This window comes from Budorcas taxicolor, chromosome 11 (assembly GCF_023091745.1).
Source record: "Budorcas taxicolor isolate Tak-1 chromosome 11, Takin1.1, whole genome shotgun sequence".
In the NCBI taxonomy this organism is placed as follows: Eukaryota; Metazoa; Chordata; class Mammalia; order Artiodactyla; family Bovidae; genus Budorcas; species Budorcas taxicolor.
In genome coordinates this window covers 34,210,852-34,224,982 of record NC_068920.1, presented here as the reverse complement: position 1 = coordinate 34,224,982, position 14,131 = coordinate 34,210,852, and the positions used below count along the sequence as shown (strand labels likewise).

The 14,131-nt window shown below is 40.7% G+C and overlaps 1 protein-coding gene across 1 annotated transcript; it reads left to right on the top strand.

Moving 5' to 3' along the window:
* Window positions 1–1,375: 1,375 nt before the first annotated feature.
* Window positions 1,376–13,338, top strand: LOC128055814 (DLA class II histocompatibility antigen, DR-1 beta chain-like). The gene is made up of 6 exons (XM_052648369.1): window positions 1,376–1,536; window positions 7,845–8,114; window positions 10,240–10,521; window positions 11,552–11,662; window positions 12,123–12,146; window positions 12,456–13,338. The coding sequence occupies exons 1-6, from the start codon at window positions 1,437–1,439 to the stop codon at window positions 12,467–12,469; spliced, it is 801 nt and encodes a 266-aa protein (XP_052504329.1). The 5' UTR covers window positions 1,376–1,436; the 3' UTR covers window positions 12,470–13,338.
* Window positions 13,339–14,131: the final 793 nt, after the last annotated feature.

Here is a 14,131-nt window from a genome sequence, read left to right as displayed (position 1 = left end):
ATCTTTCCTCCTTTACCTTGGTTGTGTAACATATGAAATGAACATGTGACTTAAAAATGGATGCTAGCAATAATTATTGAGGATCATTCGCCTCAGTGCTCTCAAAATTGCTCTACAGGATTGAAAGATTGATTTTTTTTGACAGGTATACCACTTAGGAAGAGATGTCCTTTCCCATTGAGGGAGAATCATTACAATAAACTTAGTTTTTGAGGGTAGAGACTTGTTTATGAGGGTGGACTACCAGTGAAATAACTGCTGAAATATTTTATTGTGTATATTGAATAAAACAGACAACATTACAAATATACACCTGAAATCACTTGGTTAGTTGCTAGTGGAAAATCTAAGTGGAATTTTGAAAAATAATTAGACCAATATTTGTACCAAATAAAGAGGTTGATAGTTTGCCACAGCACAATTAGATGAATATTCTGGTGATGCCTCTAAACTCAGTGACAGCATCACTTGAAAGATCTTTTCATTCAGGTTAAGTTATTGACTAACTTTAAAATTTCCTTTTGTTTATCAGAGACACCCCTACTTGTCAGGAGGTACAGACTATATAGTCTCCAATCAACAATTATAATTCTGTAATGTCATCCATTACCAGGAATACTATTTCTTGAGGTGTTCACAGAATCAAGCACTTTTTAAGTATTGAAATTCCTGAAAGACTGAAGTGACTTCTTTCCAATTTTGAGAAAGTGAAAAGTGAAAGTCGCTCAGTAGTGTTTGACTCTTTGCGACCCCATGGACTATATAGTCGAATTCTCCAAGCCAGAATACTGAAGTGAGTAGCCTTTCCCTTCTCCAGGGGATCTTCCAAACCCAGGGATTGAACTGAGGTCTCCCACATTGCAGGTGGATTCTTTACCAGCTGAGCCGCAAGGAAAGTCCTCATTCGTGAGAGTTTAAGTAATTCTCCCAAATCTGCACCACTAAGTTATGATGCAAGTAGGACCAAATTAAAGATCTTCAATTGCAATCATTTTCTCTCCACTCCCTCATCTGCTAACATACTCACATGCATTTGTCAAAACAGCTCTGTTTCCAAGTGAGAGGAATGAATGCTCCTAAAGACACAAATGTGTGACCATCACTGACCAGCACAAAGCAAGATCACAAGAGGGGCCCAGTTAAAATATTTCACATGCAACTGAGTCAAACCTTTAAAGTACTCAATTAAAACAATCCTTTTAGTGGAGAAAATTCTAAGTTTCAGAAGAGGACCTTCGTATTGAATCTCTGACCAGCAACTGATGATGCTATTTGCCTCTGATGTTGATTGGTTGTCTAGACTGGGCTCACCCAATCCAGGAACAAATGAGTTCCTTGGTTGGTATTATTTGGGATGTGGGTGGAGGGGGTCACAGTACCCATTTGAGAGGGACTTGCCTGCTCCTCTCACTCTCTATCCTCTGCTGTTCTCCGACATGGTGTGCCTGTATTTCTCTGGAGGCTCCTGGATGGCAGCTCTGATAGTGATGCTGATGGTGCTGAGCCCTCCCCTGGCCTGGGCCAGGGAGATCCAACGTAAGTATATACCTTGGAGGGTGACCTAACATGGGGTAGGGGGCTGGGGAGGAACGGAGTTAACTTTGTCCCTATATCCAGGCCAGGTCCCTTAAAAATTGTGATATATTCTTATTGACCACCTATCTTTATCATATGGATCCTTAGTTCTTTCCACAGTAAAGGAGCCTGGGTGCTTGCCCACTTAATGAGAGTTGTATAAGTTGCCGCCATTATATATGAACCATTTCTTTTCAATTCTCCTCCAATAAAACCTATCCAGCCTTGCATACAATTCTCTTAGGGTCTTAAGATTTATAAATAAGAATGTCAAAATAATTCCTTATACAGCAGTTTCCTTTATTTATAGTGTGTGTGTGTGTGTGTGTGTGTGTGGGTGGGTGTGTGTGTGTTAGTCACTCAGTCATGTCCGACTCTTTGTGACCCTGTGGACTGTAGCCCACCAGGCTCTTCTGTCCGTGGGATTCTCCGGGCACGAATACTGGAGTGGGTAGACATTTTCGTCTCCAGGGGATCTCACTACCCAGGGATTGAACCTGAGTCTCCCACATTGCAGGCAGACTCTTTATGGTTTTAGCCACCAGTTATGCCAAAAAAGGGCTTCCCAGTGGTGCTAGGGGTGAAGAACCTGCCTGCCAATGCAAGAGACATAAGAGATGGGGTTTGATCCCTGGATCGGGAAGATCCCCTGGGGAAGGAATGGCAACCCACTCCAGTATTCTTGCCTGGAGAACCCCATGGGTGGAAGAGCCTGGTGGACTACAGTCCATGGGGTCGCAAAGGGACAGACACGACTGAAGCAATTTAGCATGCATGCCAAAAAAGGGAAAGTTTCACCAAAAATTTTCTATGGATTCAAAAGGAATTAGAAAGATCTCTCGTAGAAGATCCTGTGTTTTGTCCTCAATAGGACCTATGCTGTCTCTCCTTAATATGTAAGAACATATCAAAAGATCTCTTCCTATTAAGCCTTTTCCTTTCTCCTGAGCTCCAATGTTTATAAGGATTATGTCCTTGTAATGGAAGTCTTCTGACAAAAGTTGGGGTTGGTTTTCTCTCTATTCTGTGGAAAGCACCCTAAAGCTTAAGCAGAGATTCTTAGTACTTGGAATGACTCTATAGATAAGGAGCATCTTATGGGATGTTCTATGACACTTAAAGAATTCACATAAATTCTGAAAATCTGACATAGGTTAGTATTCATCACGAATCTATTTTGAATCTTTCTACACAATCAGTTTCTCCTACATCTCCCCATTCTCTGCCCTGAACCCATGAGAAGGGATTTAACTAGTGAAGGACAAATTATATAAAATTCTGTTTTTGTAAGTCAATAGCAATCAATTATCAGCAATTTCATGTTGTTCAAACCATAAACCCTGAGCACGGTACAGAGTATGAAGGTTGTTTCCATCCCATAGGGTTAAAAGTCAAAAAGCAAGTCAAGAGGGTTCATTGGCCTATTGAGGTCTTGGCCTCAAATTTCATAGCTTCATTTATCATGTAGTCTCTGTTCCTTAATTATTCATGTTAATAAATCTTTCCAGTTATTCCCTACTCCTTTTCCAGTTATGTCATCACCATTATTGAAAATCCCCAAGTTTACACAGATCATCAGCACTATATAGTCCATTAGATGAGATGAAATTTAGTGAAAATTTCTCTCTTTCTTAAAAATCACCTTTTACTTAACTTTGAATGTTTCTTACAACTAGTGGGAGGAGAAAGAGGAAATTTGTCTGAATTTGCCATAGAAGGTAGAAGGAATTTAATGTGTCATCAGAATAAAAGTGTTGGAGCTGGAGCCCCTTTTGGATGCTTTCCAAGATCCCCACAAAAATCAGCTTCCAAAACTCAGGGTTTATTTATTTAGACCAAAAATTTGTTTTCTGTTTTTGTTTTTTCTGAACATCTATTATATATTGGGCTCTGTTCTAGGCCCAGAGAATTCTATTTGAATAAGGAAGAAAAGACCCCTGCTATCATGGAGACAGGAGAGAAAGACAACAACCCAATAAACTTTAACAAAGAAAAACATTTCAGAGACAAATAAGTGCTCTGAAAAAAAATTTGTCAGGGCCATGGAACAATGAGAATTGTGTTCACCCGATTTCAGTTCAGGTGGCTGGTAAAAATGACATTTAGTTGAAATACAAGTGATAGAAATTCAGTCATGTGAAGGATGTAGGGGAACAGGGAAAGAATGAAGTGAGGGAGATATTTGATTTTCTAAAGGGACAAAAAGAAGACAGGAAAGTGGCTGAAGCATAGAGAGCAAGTTGGCTTGTGGAATAAGATGAGGTTGAAGATGAAGTCAGGGGACAAATCATATTAGGTCCTGATGGCTGTGCATCAGGATGCATTTAAATTTTTTTAAAAAAGATATGTGAATGCTACTGAGGCTTCCCAGGTGGTGTTAAAGAATCTGCCTGAAAATGCAGAAGATGTAAGAGATGTGGTTTGATCCCTACGTCAGGAAGGTCCCCTAAAGGAGAAAATGATAACGACTCCAGTATTCTTGCCTGGGGCATTCCATGAACAGAGGAGCCTGGCGGGCTACAGTCCATGGGGTCGCAAAGAGTCAGGCATGACTTAAGAACAGCACAGCACTGAGGGATTAGGAGGAAAGTCACTTGGTGGTGCTGTTTATTGAAATAGGAAAAGTTTTGGAAGGAAATAATTTGAAGTGGGTGGATAGAAGAATAAGTTTTATTTATTTTAAGTTTGAAATAATTTATTAATGTGTATGTGGAGCCTTCAAGAAGTCAGTTGAAAACATCAAATTGGAATTCAAGGGAAGGCCAGAGCCGAAGGTATGCGTGTCAGGGTCACTGACATATGCACTATGTTAAAATATAAGAAAGTAGGGGAAGGAGAGAGTGTGTGTAGATCAGAAAAATAGAGCAAGGGCCATGTCCAGAGGGCCAAGGGCTTATGAGTCTGTAAAAGAGCCCATGAAGGGGTACTGTTGATGTTGGGGAAAACCAAGAGAATGTGATGCATGCAAGTGAAGAAAATAGATTTTTCGAGAAGGGAAGGAGTGGCAGTTGTGGTGAGTTTGACTAAGGAGGCTCAAGTGAGAACATGACAAAGAAATCAACTCTGGGTTCAGTGGATTCGTTGTTTACAGTCAACAGAACATACAAGACAGGAGCTAGATTGGACCCTTTGAAGAAAGAATGAGAGCTGAAGAAGTGAGGAATGGATTACAGATGCCACATTTGAGTAGCTTAAATCAGGGGGAAACTGTGCCCTAGAATCAGAGAGTAAGCTGGACCTAAAGTATAAGAATAAAAGAACCTGAAGAAATGCTGGGAGGACTTGAGAACCAGAGAAGTTCAGTCACCAGCAAAAAACACTAGAATGCCCTTGTATGTATGCAGGTGACTGGTTATGGAAAAAGCCACTGATTTATATTAGTGACCTAGAGTACAACAGTTTTTCCCCTCGCTGTTGAGGAAGGAGTAACAAACAAAACAACCCAATCTCTACCAGCATGGAATATCAAAACACTTCATAGTTGTTATGTAAGAGGTCCATAAATTTCCGTATGTAATTCTTATAACTGTCCTATCGAATCTGTAGGAATTAAAATATATCTATGGAATCTAATATTCAAAAAGTTTCAATAATTTACCCAGTGTCACATAGTTGCTGCTAGAGCCCAGATTATATAGTGTGAAACTGAGTTTATGGAAATTCCTTTTCTTTTATGTCAGCATATTCTGTTTGTGTTAGAGTCATATATACATTATTATTTTGTAGAAAGCAATGTTTCTGCTCTTTTATACAAAATGGTAATTAGTGATAAAATTAATTGAAGACAATTGCCAAATGATGATGAAGATATCACTTGCTTTAGCAAGTAAACAAGTAGATCTTGTGAGCTCACATTCATAGGGTTTATAAAAATTAAAATGGCAATGCATTTATTGAGTACTTATGATATGAACAGCACTAGAAAGACTTCTAGAAGCAATGAATAGGAGGAATATTCATTAATTTTGCATTTATTTTACAAGTTTCATATGGGTTCATAGTGTATGTGCAGGCTGTCATGGGCATGTGAAGAAGAAGAAAAAGAAATATTAAATGTATTCCTTCTGAAATTTTGTTAGCAAGTTGGGCTAAGGTTGCCAAATATAACACAGGATCCAGTTAAATTTAAATTTCAGCTAAACAACAATAATTTCTGAAATACAAATTTAACTGGGAAATCTGTATTTTTATTTACTGAATTGGCAGCCTTAAATTGGGCACATGAGTTGCAGTAACAGTGCTAACCATATAAACTACCATAAAAAAATTGACTTCACACAGTTTTATTTTTTAACTTTGTCATTAACAAGAAGGTATTAGAGAATTTCTGAATATTAAGATAGACTTGATCTGATTCACAGTGCACTTTCTGCTATCATTTATAAGTGAAAGTCTCTTCTCAGAGTCGGGAATTGCTCATTTCTTGTTAACTGTCTAAATGAGGTCACTTTCTCCCTTTCTTTCTTTCCAATGGGACTTGACTACAGAAATAATAATTCTTTGTACAACCAAGGCTGATAATTTAATGCCTCCTGGTATTATTGGGAGTAGGAGACAAAGTTAGAAAATGAATTATTTGGGGCTTTGAATGGGAATAAAATGTCTGTGACTGTAGTTTACTCCTATACTATAGACAAGTAGTGGGCCAGTGGCAGAGAAATTAAGAAGGAAGATGATGTGAAGGATAAATTACTTGACTTTGTAATCTGTTGGTGAGGGAAACAAAGAAGGCTTTCTACTGAATAAATGTGTTTTACTGGAAAAGTAGCTCTCCACTGGGGCTGGATTCTTAAAAAGTATAGATTTCATGTAGGACCAAGACAGACTATTGGCAAAACTTTCAATGTAATTCTCAGCTGCTCCAAAATTAACAATGGTTTTTGCATCATAGATTTTTTTCAGATGGTTTATACTGATGGAGCTCATCTGGTGACAAACCACCACTCCTTACCCCTACTCCTTGACTCCTAAACATTTGGAAATATCTGGAGCCATTTTTGGTTGTTACACTGAGGGTTTCTTCTGACATCCACTGTGTAGGGGTAAGGGATGCTGGTAAACAGCCTACCATGTACCAAACAGCCTACCATGTACCGAACAGACCCCACCCCAACCCTCAGAGCCATATTTGACCCCTTAACTCGTCAAGTCAGATTTGCCAATTGAGATTTGTCACCAATTTTTAAAAAATCTGTTTTTCTGAGCTTTCTTAATTTGAAAATGCAGGAAAGAGATTGTAGCACTGTATTAGGGTTTTAGTTTTAATTTCCTTAAAGCTCCTCAATAGTTCCCCTTACATATAGTATAAAGTCAAAATCCTAACATCACCTACAGGACTTTTAAGTTACTGGTTCAAATACTTGATTTCTCCAGTATAGTCTTTTACCTCCTCCCTCTCACTTTCTGCACTTCAATGAAATATTTTTTCTAGTTCTTTAAAGAAGTCCGTCACTTCTTCCAAGCTTTTGTACACGATGTTAATGTACAAAATACAGACACCTGAAATGCGTCTCCCTTTTGCCCTAAACATATACACACACCTAGTTTCCTCCCTCAGTGCATGCCAACTTAACCTTTCATGTTACATTAAATGTCACTCGTGGAGACCACTTTTTGGCACCTAATGTAATTCGGGTCATCCTCTAATTGATTGTTACAGAACTCTAACACTTCTGATATTTCTCACTCTTGTATAAATTCTTTTATGGTTTAATTTTGTCTATCATTTTCACTAAAATTTAAGCTCCATGATTGGAGGGGACATGTCTGTTTTTGTTTCTTTGGATTCTCAGAAAGTAGCACAGGCCTGTGGCAAGGTCAGCCCCAACCGAACATTTGCAAAATGAGGTGAACATGTTTAAGGAACCGTTAAAAGAGCTGTAGGATGACAGGAGAGCGCTGGTTTTCTGGTGGAGGATTCTAGGAAGAGGTGGTGATGCGGAAAAATCCTCTAAGTCCTCAGGCTTAGAGGACTCAGGCCTAGAGGGCTCCAGCCAAGCATGGAAGCTGGACTAGGTCGGGAAAGGCTTGGATAGGAGAGATTCCCCAAGCCTCCCGCAGCCTCCGTCTGTTGAGCGAAGATGAAAGAATCCAAGGCGTGCTGGTAGTTGGGGTGCCGGTGGAGCCAGCGAGGGGGGTTAGGGCTAGTCCTAGCGGCTCCAGCGCAGCCTGGGCGTCCCGCATTGGTGGGTGTCGCCCCTGCCCTCCATCCCTCATTAGCCTCTCCCCAGGAATCCGCTCCTGTCACCAGATCTATCCTCTCTCTGCAGCGCATTTCCTGGAGTATCATAAGAGCGAGTGTCATTTCTCCAACGGGACGGAGCGGGTGCGGTTCCTGGACAGATACTTCCATAATGGAGAAGAGTTCGTGCGCTTCGACAGCAACTGGGGCGAGTTCCGGGCGGTGGCCGAGCTGGGGCGGCAGTCCGCCGAGTACTGGAACAGCCAGAAGGAGATTCTGGAGCGGAAGCGGGCCGCCGTGGACACGTACTGCAGACACAACTACGGGGTCATTGAGAGTTTCAGTGTGCAGCGGCGAGGTGAGCGCGGGGGTGGGCGGCCAGTGTGGAGCAGTGTGTGTGTGTGTGTGTGTGTGTGTGTGTGTGTGTGTGTGTGTGTGTTTGCAAGAGAGGGAGAGTGGGAAAGAGAGAGAGAGACAGAGAGACAGACAGAAACAGAGATACCTCACTCAATCCGGGGCGAGTGAGTACAAGTTAGGAGGATTCCTGCGAGAGCGTGTTGTCAGCAAACACTGTGATTTTGTCAATGCGTGATTGTGAGGCGGGAGAGACAGAGAGAGACAGGGCCAGAGACAGAGGTAGACCGAGTCCAGGGTAAGTATTAATATGTAGGATATGAGCAAGTAGAAGCTGGGGTTCCTGTGAGAGTCTGTTGTTGGAGAGACAGTGTGTGAATTTGTCAGTGACTGTTGAGGGGAGTGTGTGTGTGTGAAGTGGGACGAAGAGAAGAGTGTGTGTGCCGGGAACAGTGCCCTGGGGTCTGAGTGGGCCTGGAGGGAGGGAAGGTGCTGGGAAGGGATACAGGAGGGGTTAAGAATTTGTCCATATCTTCCCGGTTGTCCGTTTTTTTGGTGTGTAGTTGCTTGTAGTAGTCTCTTAGGATCCTTTGCATTTTGTGGTGTCTGTTGTAACTTCTTTCTTGTTTTCTAATTTTATTGATTTGACTCCTCTCCCTTTTTTTCTTCTTGATTGAGTCTGGCCAAAAGTTTATTGATTTTATTTATCTTCTTAAGAATCAGCTTTCAGTTTCATTGATCTTTGCTATTGCTTTCTTCATCTCTATTACATTTACTTCTGTTCTGGTCGTTATCATTTCTTTCCTTCCACTAACTTTGCATTTTGTTTGTTTTTCTTTCTCTAAAGTTGTAAGGTTGGTTGTTTATTTGGGGTCTTTCTTGTTTCTGAGTTAAGATTGTACTGCTATAAACTTGCCTCTTAGAACCACTCTTGCTGTGTCCCACAGGCTGTGGGTTGTTGCATTTGCCTTCTCATTTGTTTCTAGGTATTTTTTTATTTCTTCTTTAATTTCTTCATTAATCCATTAATTATTCAGTAACATACTGTGTAGCCTCCATGTGTTTGTGTTTTTTACAGTTTTTTTTTTCCTGTAATTGATTTCTAATCTCACAGTGTTGTGGTTGTGGTTGCTTTAATCTTAAATCTTTCATCTTATGATATTGTAAAAATGTCTTTTCCTCAGATTTCATTTTTTTATTGAACCCATTAGCTTTAGGGATTGTATCAGGCACTAAGCATACATATTAATGAGTCTCCTATCCTCTCTTGAATCAAATATGAACTTAAAAAGAAAGAAAAGTATAAAATAATAATAGTTCCAATAGTAAATATGCTTGTTTTACAAAGGAGATGGGTTGTTCAGTGGTATGTAAGAATTTGTATACACTTTGAAAAAGTTAATGGCTTTTACTCTCCTTCAGGACTCACCGTTTTCTTGAGATTTAACTCACAGAGTACAATCACATGTATCTTTCGTAGGGCAGAACCATTTCTGAGATATTCTAAGATATGAGTGACTTGAGAGAGCTTTCCCAGGATTTCATCCTTTCTCTCCAGACCTATCCTACTGCTTTCCCCCAATTTATCCACATGGCTTTGAATTAAACAAGGATAATAATAGCTAACATATGGGGTAAATTCCTGTTATTGTGTTACATACTGTAGGTATATTAATCCTCAAATAATGAATGCTAAGAGATGTTAGTACTATTATCCTCCTTTATAGATGAGAAAGTCAAGGCACAGAGGAATGTAAAAATTCTCCAGGGTCAATCAGTAAGAAGTAGAACCTGGATTTGATCCCAGGCAGTCTGGCTTCAGAAATTATGCTTTTAATTAATATGCTATATGCCTTGCAAAGATGTGTAAACACTTCAATTCAACAATGAATAACTATTTCACTGCATGAGAAAACACACATTTCTCAACATCTTTCAAACTAATGTCCAATGTGTAAATGTTAAAGATAAAGCTCATGGCACTAATTCCTCTTGTGCCACGGGGCCAGCTGTGAGGGAGGCCTACCCAAGGCTGCAGTCTAGAACTTGAGAGTGAGGGCTGAAAGGCAGCTAACCAAGGAAACTTACTCTGTTGTCCTCACTGATCTCCTCCACCTTTTCCCTCCTAGTGGAGCCTATAGTGACTGTGTATCCTGCAAAGACCCAGCCCCTGCAGCACCACAACCTCCTGGTCTGCTCTGTGAATGGATTCTACCCAGGCCACATTGAAGTCAGGTGGTTCCGGAACGGCCACGAAGAGGAGGCTGGGGTGATCTCCACAGGCCTAATCCAGAATGGAGACTGGACCTTCCAGACCATGGTGATGCTTGAAACAGTTCCTCAGAGTGGAGAGGTCTACACCTGCCAAGTGGATCACCCCAGCCGGATGAGCCCTATCACAGTGGAATGGAGTGAGCTTTCTGATCTCATAAGTCCCTCACCCACTGTGGAGGGGGCTTGCTTTCCCCTGAGTGTCCCCTGAGTGTCTCCTCTCCCTACACCATGTGTTCATTTTCTCCTTGTTCTCCTGTCCTTCAGCCAAGGTTATTGGGATAGCCCCGAGATAGCCTATGATAGAAATCCTTTGATAGTTTACAGATATCCTGGGATAGTTTCTCCAAATACCTACACCCCCTGGGGAGGCACTTCTGCCGGACAAGGAGAAAAGAGGTGTCCCTGGTCTGAGCTTCCCGTGGTATCACAAGTCACGGACACTGCATGGCCCTGGGCACCAGTCCCCTGCCTCAGATTGGGCTTCTGACACTGTTGCTCTGAGTTCTTCACTGTGATCTGAAAAGAGATGCACCCTCTACAATGTAAGGATGTGCTTGGGATGGGTTGAGTCCAACCTCAGCTATGCTTTTTATTACATCTGTCACCCTAGACAAGCTGCTGCTGCTGCTAAGTCGCGTCAGTCGTGTTCGACTCTGTGCGACCCCATAGACGGAAGCCCACCAGGCTCCTCCGTCTCTGGGATTCTCCAGGCAAGAACACTGGAGTGGGTTACCATTTCCTTCTCCAATGCATGAAAGTGAAAAGTGAAAGTGAAGTCCCTCAGTCGTGTCTGACTCTTAGCAGCCCCATGGACTGTAGCCTACCAGGCTCTCCATCCATGGGATTTCCCAGGCAAGAGTACTGGAGTGGGGTGCCATTGCCTTCTCCGCTAGACAAGCTACTTAACCTCATTGAGTCCTTGGCTTCTCATCCATTAGATGTTGAAGACATGTGACCTAATAGCATGGGTGTGATATTTAAATAAGTTCACCATCTGAATCTTGTAGCCACTCAGTGTGATTTTTAATCTCTTTTCCAGAAATGTCCAATTATTCTAATTCTTCCACGGTAGCCTTCTTTCCTCATTCTCATAGTTCACAATTTCAGCATCACAATTAGAGAAGAGAATTTGGGATAAAAATGATTAAAACTGGCTTCTTTTCTCAGGGGCACGGTCTGACTCTGCTCAAAGCAAGATGATGAGTGGAGTCGGGGGCTTCGTGCTGGGTCTGCTCTTCCTTGCGGTGGGGCTCTTCATCTACTTCAGGAATCAGAAAGGTAAGGAGCCTTTGGGCAGCTGAGCCTCCCCACTGACTTTTGGAAGAAGACATATGGTTTTGCTCAAGTTAGTTCTCTGTATATCAATGTCCCCTTCTAAAACTTATTTCCCCAACTGACATTAGTATCCTGGAGATCCAGAAATCTGTAGTCCATGGTTACTTATGGGTGAAATATATGAGATTGTGTCTGATAGAAATAAGGAAAGATTAACAAGCATGGGGATTTGAGGTGGAGGTGCTGGGACAAATGCAGGAAGAGACAATAAGGCTGACTTAATTGCATTGGATTGGTGTGAGAAAAACTTCATGGGTCACGTGTTCTCAGTGTTTGCCCTCATATAAACCCTGGCATGTGTTAGGAGGATCTCTGGCGGGGCCCTGGGGCTTGGGGCATTGTGTTTTGGGGATGGATCAACCTCTATATCTTTTAAGTATATATCTTCTTTTGTCTCTCCTAGGACGCCCTACACTTCAGCCAACAGGTATGCTCTTTATCTTTTAGAATCGTCTTTAGTCTCCCTAGAACAGATGGTGGAGGAAACAAGACAGAGGCAGAAATAATGAAAGACTTTGGACCTGACTTCTCGTCAAGTAGTTTTCACTAAAGCTTCTTCTTGCAACTAAATAAAAGGCTTGTGCTCTAAAGTAGCGTTGGCTCAGGAAACTGAAGAATATTTTCCCCTTCTAACAGTAATTCTTTAATATTAACATTAACATTCCCCTGAGAGAGGGGAAAAGGAGCTGCCTGGAGACTTATGTCTAGAAACAACCCTCTCTTCTGTCTCTTGCAGGGCTCCTGAGCTGAAGTGAAGATGGTCACACTCAAGGAAGAACCTTCTGTCCCAGCTTCTTCACAGCGTGGAAAGGTTTCCTGCTTAGCGCTGACTCTTCCACAATGAAGTACTTTCTCAGGATCTCATTTGCTCCTGGCTCAGTGACCCTGTAGAAACTGTCCTCGATGGCTTTCTCAGTCACCCCCACCCCCCTGCCCTCAGCCTTTGGCCTGGAAGTTTTCAATATTGATTCCAGTACCTTATGTTCTTTCTTCCTGGGTTCCCTTTGTTTTCAGCTTCTGTTTCGTGTGCATCTGAGCTCATCTGTTCATTTTACTTTATAATGTGTTCCCTCAAATAAATACGGAGTGAAAATCATCTGCTTCATACATCTTCAAAAAGAGAAGTCAAAGAAAAGATAAAGGGAAGATTACATCACACAGCAATAACATTTTGATTTATATTCCTGAATTTTGGTCACCTGTGGATCTAGAAAGTTTCCTTTCTTCCTTTATTTTTCTCTTGGGTTTTCTGCATTCTGTTATTAGACATGTTTTCCTGAGCTAGCCCTTAATGAACCCATTTTCCTGAGAAAGCCCTTAATGAACCCATTTCATGATGGTCCTCTACATCTCTGCATTTTCAAAGACAAGTTCCTTTACACTATTGGATACAGAATTGGGACGACGAATGTAAGAAGTGCAGGTAACTTGTAAGGATGTGCTGCCCTCAACATTTTTGTAATCATGCTCTTTTTGTCTCTTTTTCACTGATTTTTTAAAAGGAAGTATATAAACTAGGGTATTTCTTGAACTATTTTGTTGTTGTTGTTGTTGTTATACTGATAGTGGGCTATAATACTTAAATCTTTTTCTGTCTCTCCAATAAACATCACTGATGTGCTGGTTCTTTGGCTGGGATGCATTCTTCACCATAAATAGTTCTCAGAAGTCTATCAGGACAAAGCCACAAGTCAATAACATGCATTTTTGAGGCCCTCCAATTTCTGTTACAAACTTACTGTCTGTCACAGGGAAATCCCATATGAGTCTTAGCAGAAATCAGAGACCATGCTGGGAAGCAAAAGGGGTTATATGAATACAGTGATGTACACCCAACAGTGGAATACTCTGCATTTTTTAGAAAAAAATGAAACTGTCTTGCTATGGAGTAATCTCCAAAATTCACCTTCAGTATATACAGAAGTGTGTGTACCATACACAGCATTTTGTTTAATAAGGTAGAAGAGGATAATAGGAACATGTACCATGTAAACTCATTCATTCAATCTATCTACATATCATCTACTTATATTCATAAGTAGAGACAAAGGAAGGATTTTTTTAATGTTGCCTTTAAACCAGAATGAGGTGATAAGTTGAATGGGACAGAGATGAAAGCTGGACTTTTCCAAATAAATCTTATTTAATATTTTAACAAGGTATTTTTGAATATTTTGTGTAATAAAAATTTAAATAATATGTAAAAGGTGATATCAGAAACTAAAAACAAGCTGTAATGATTGAAACAGACTTGTCAAAAATATATGATGAGAAACAAGCTAGAAAAGTAATTTTTTACTTTTCTTTTTTAGCATTTTTTAACTCTTGCATAGAACATTGTGGAACTATAATTGTAAATCAGCTTTATTTATAAATTCCATAGACTTCAGTTGTATAAAGGAGTTGGATATG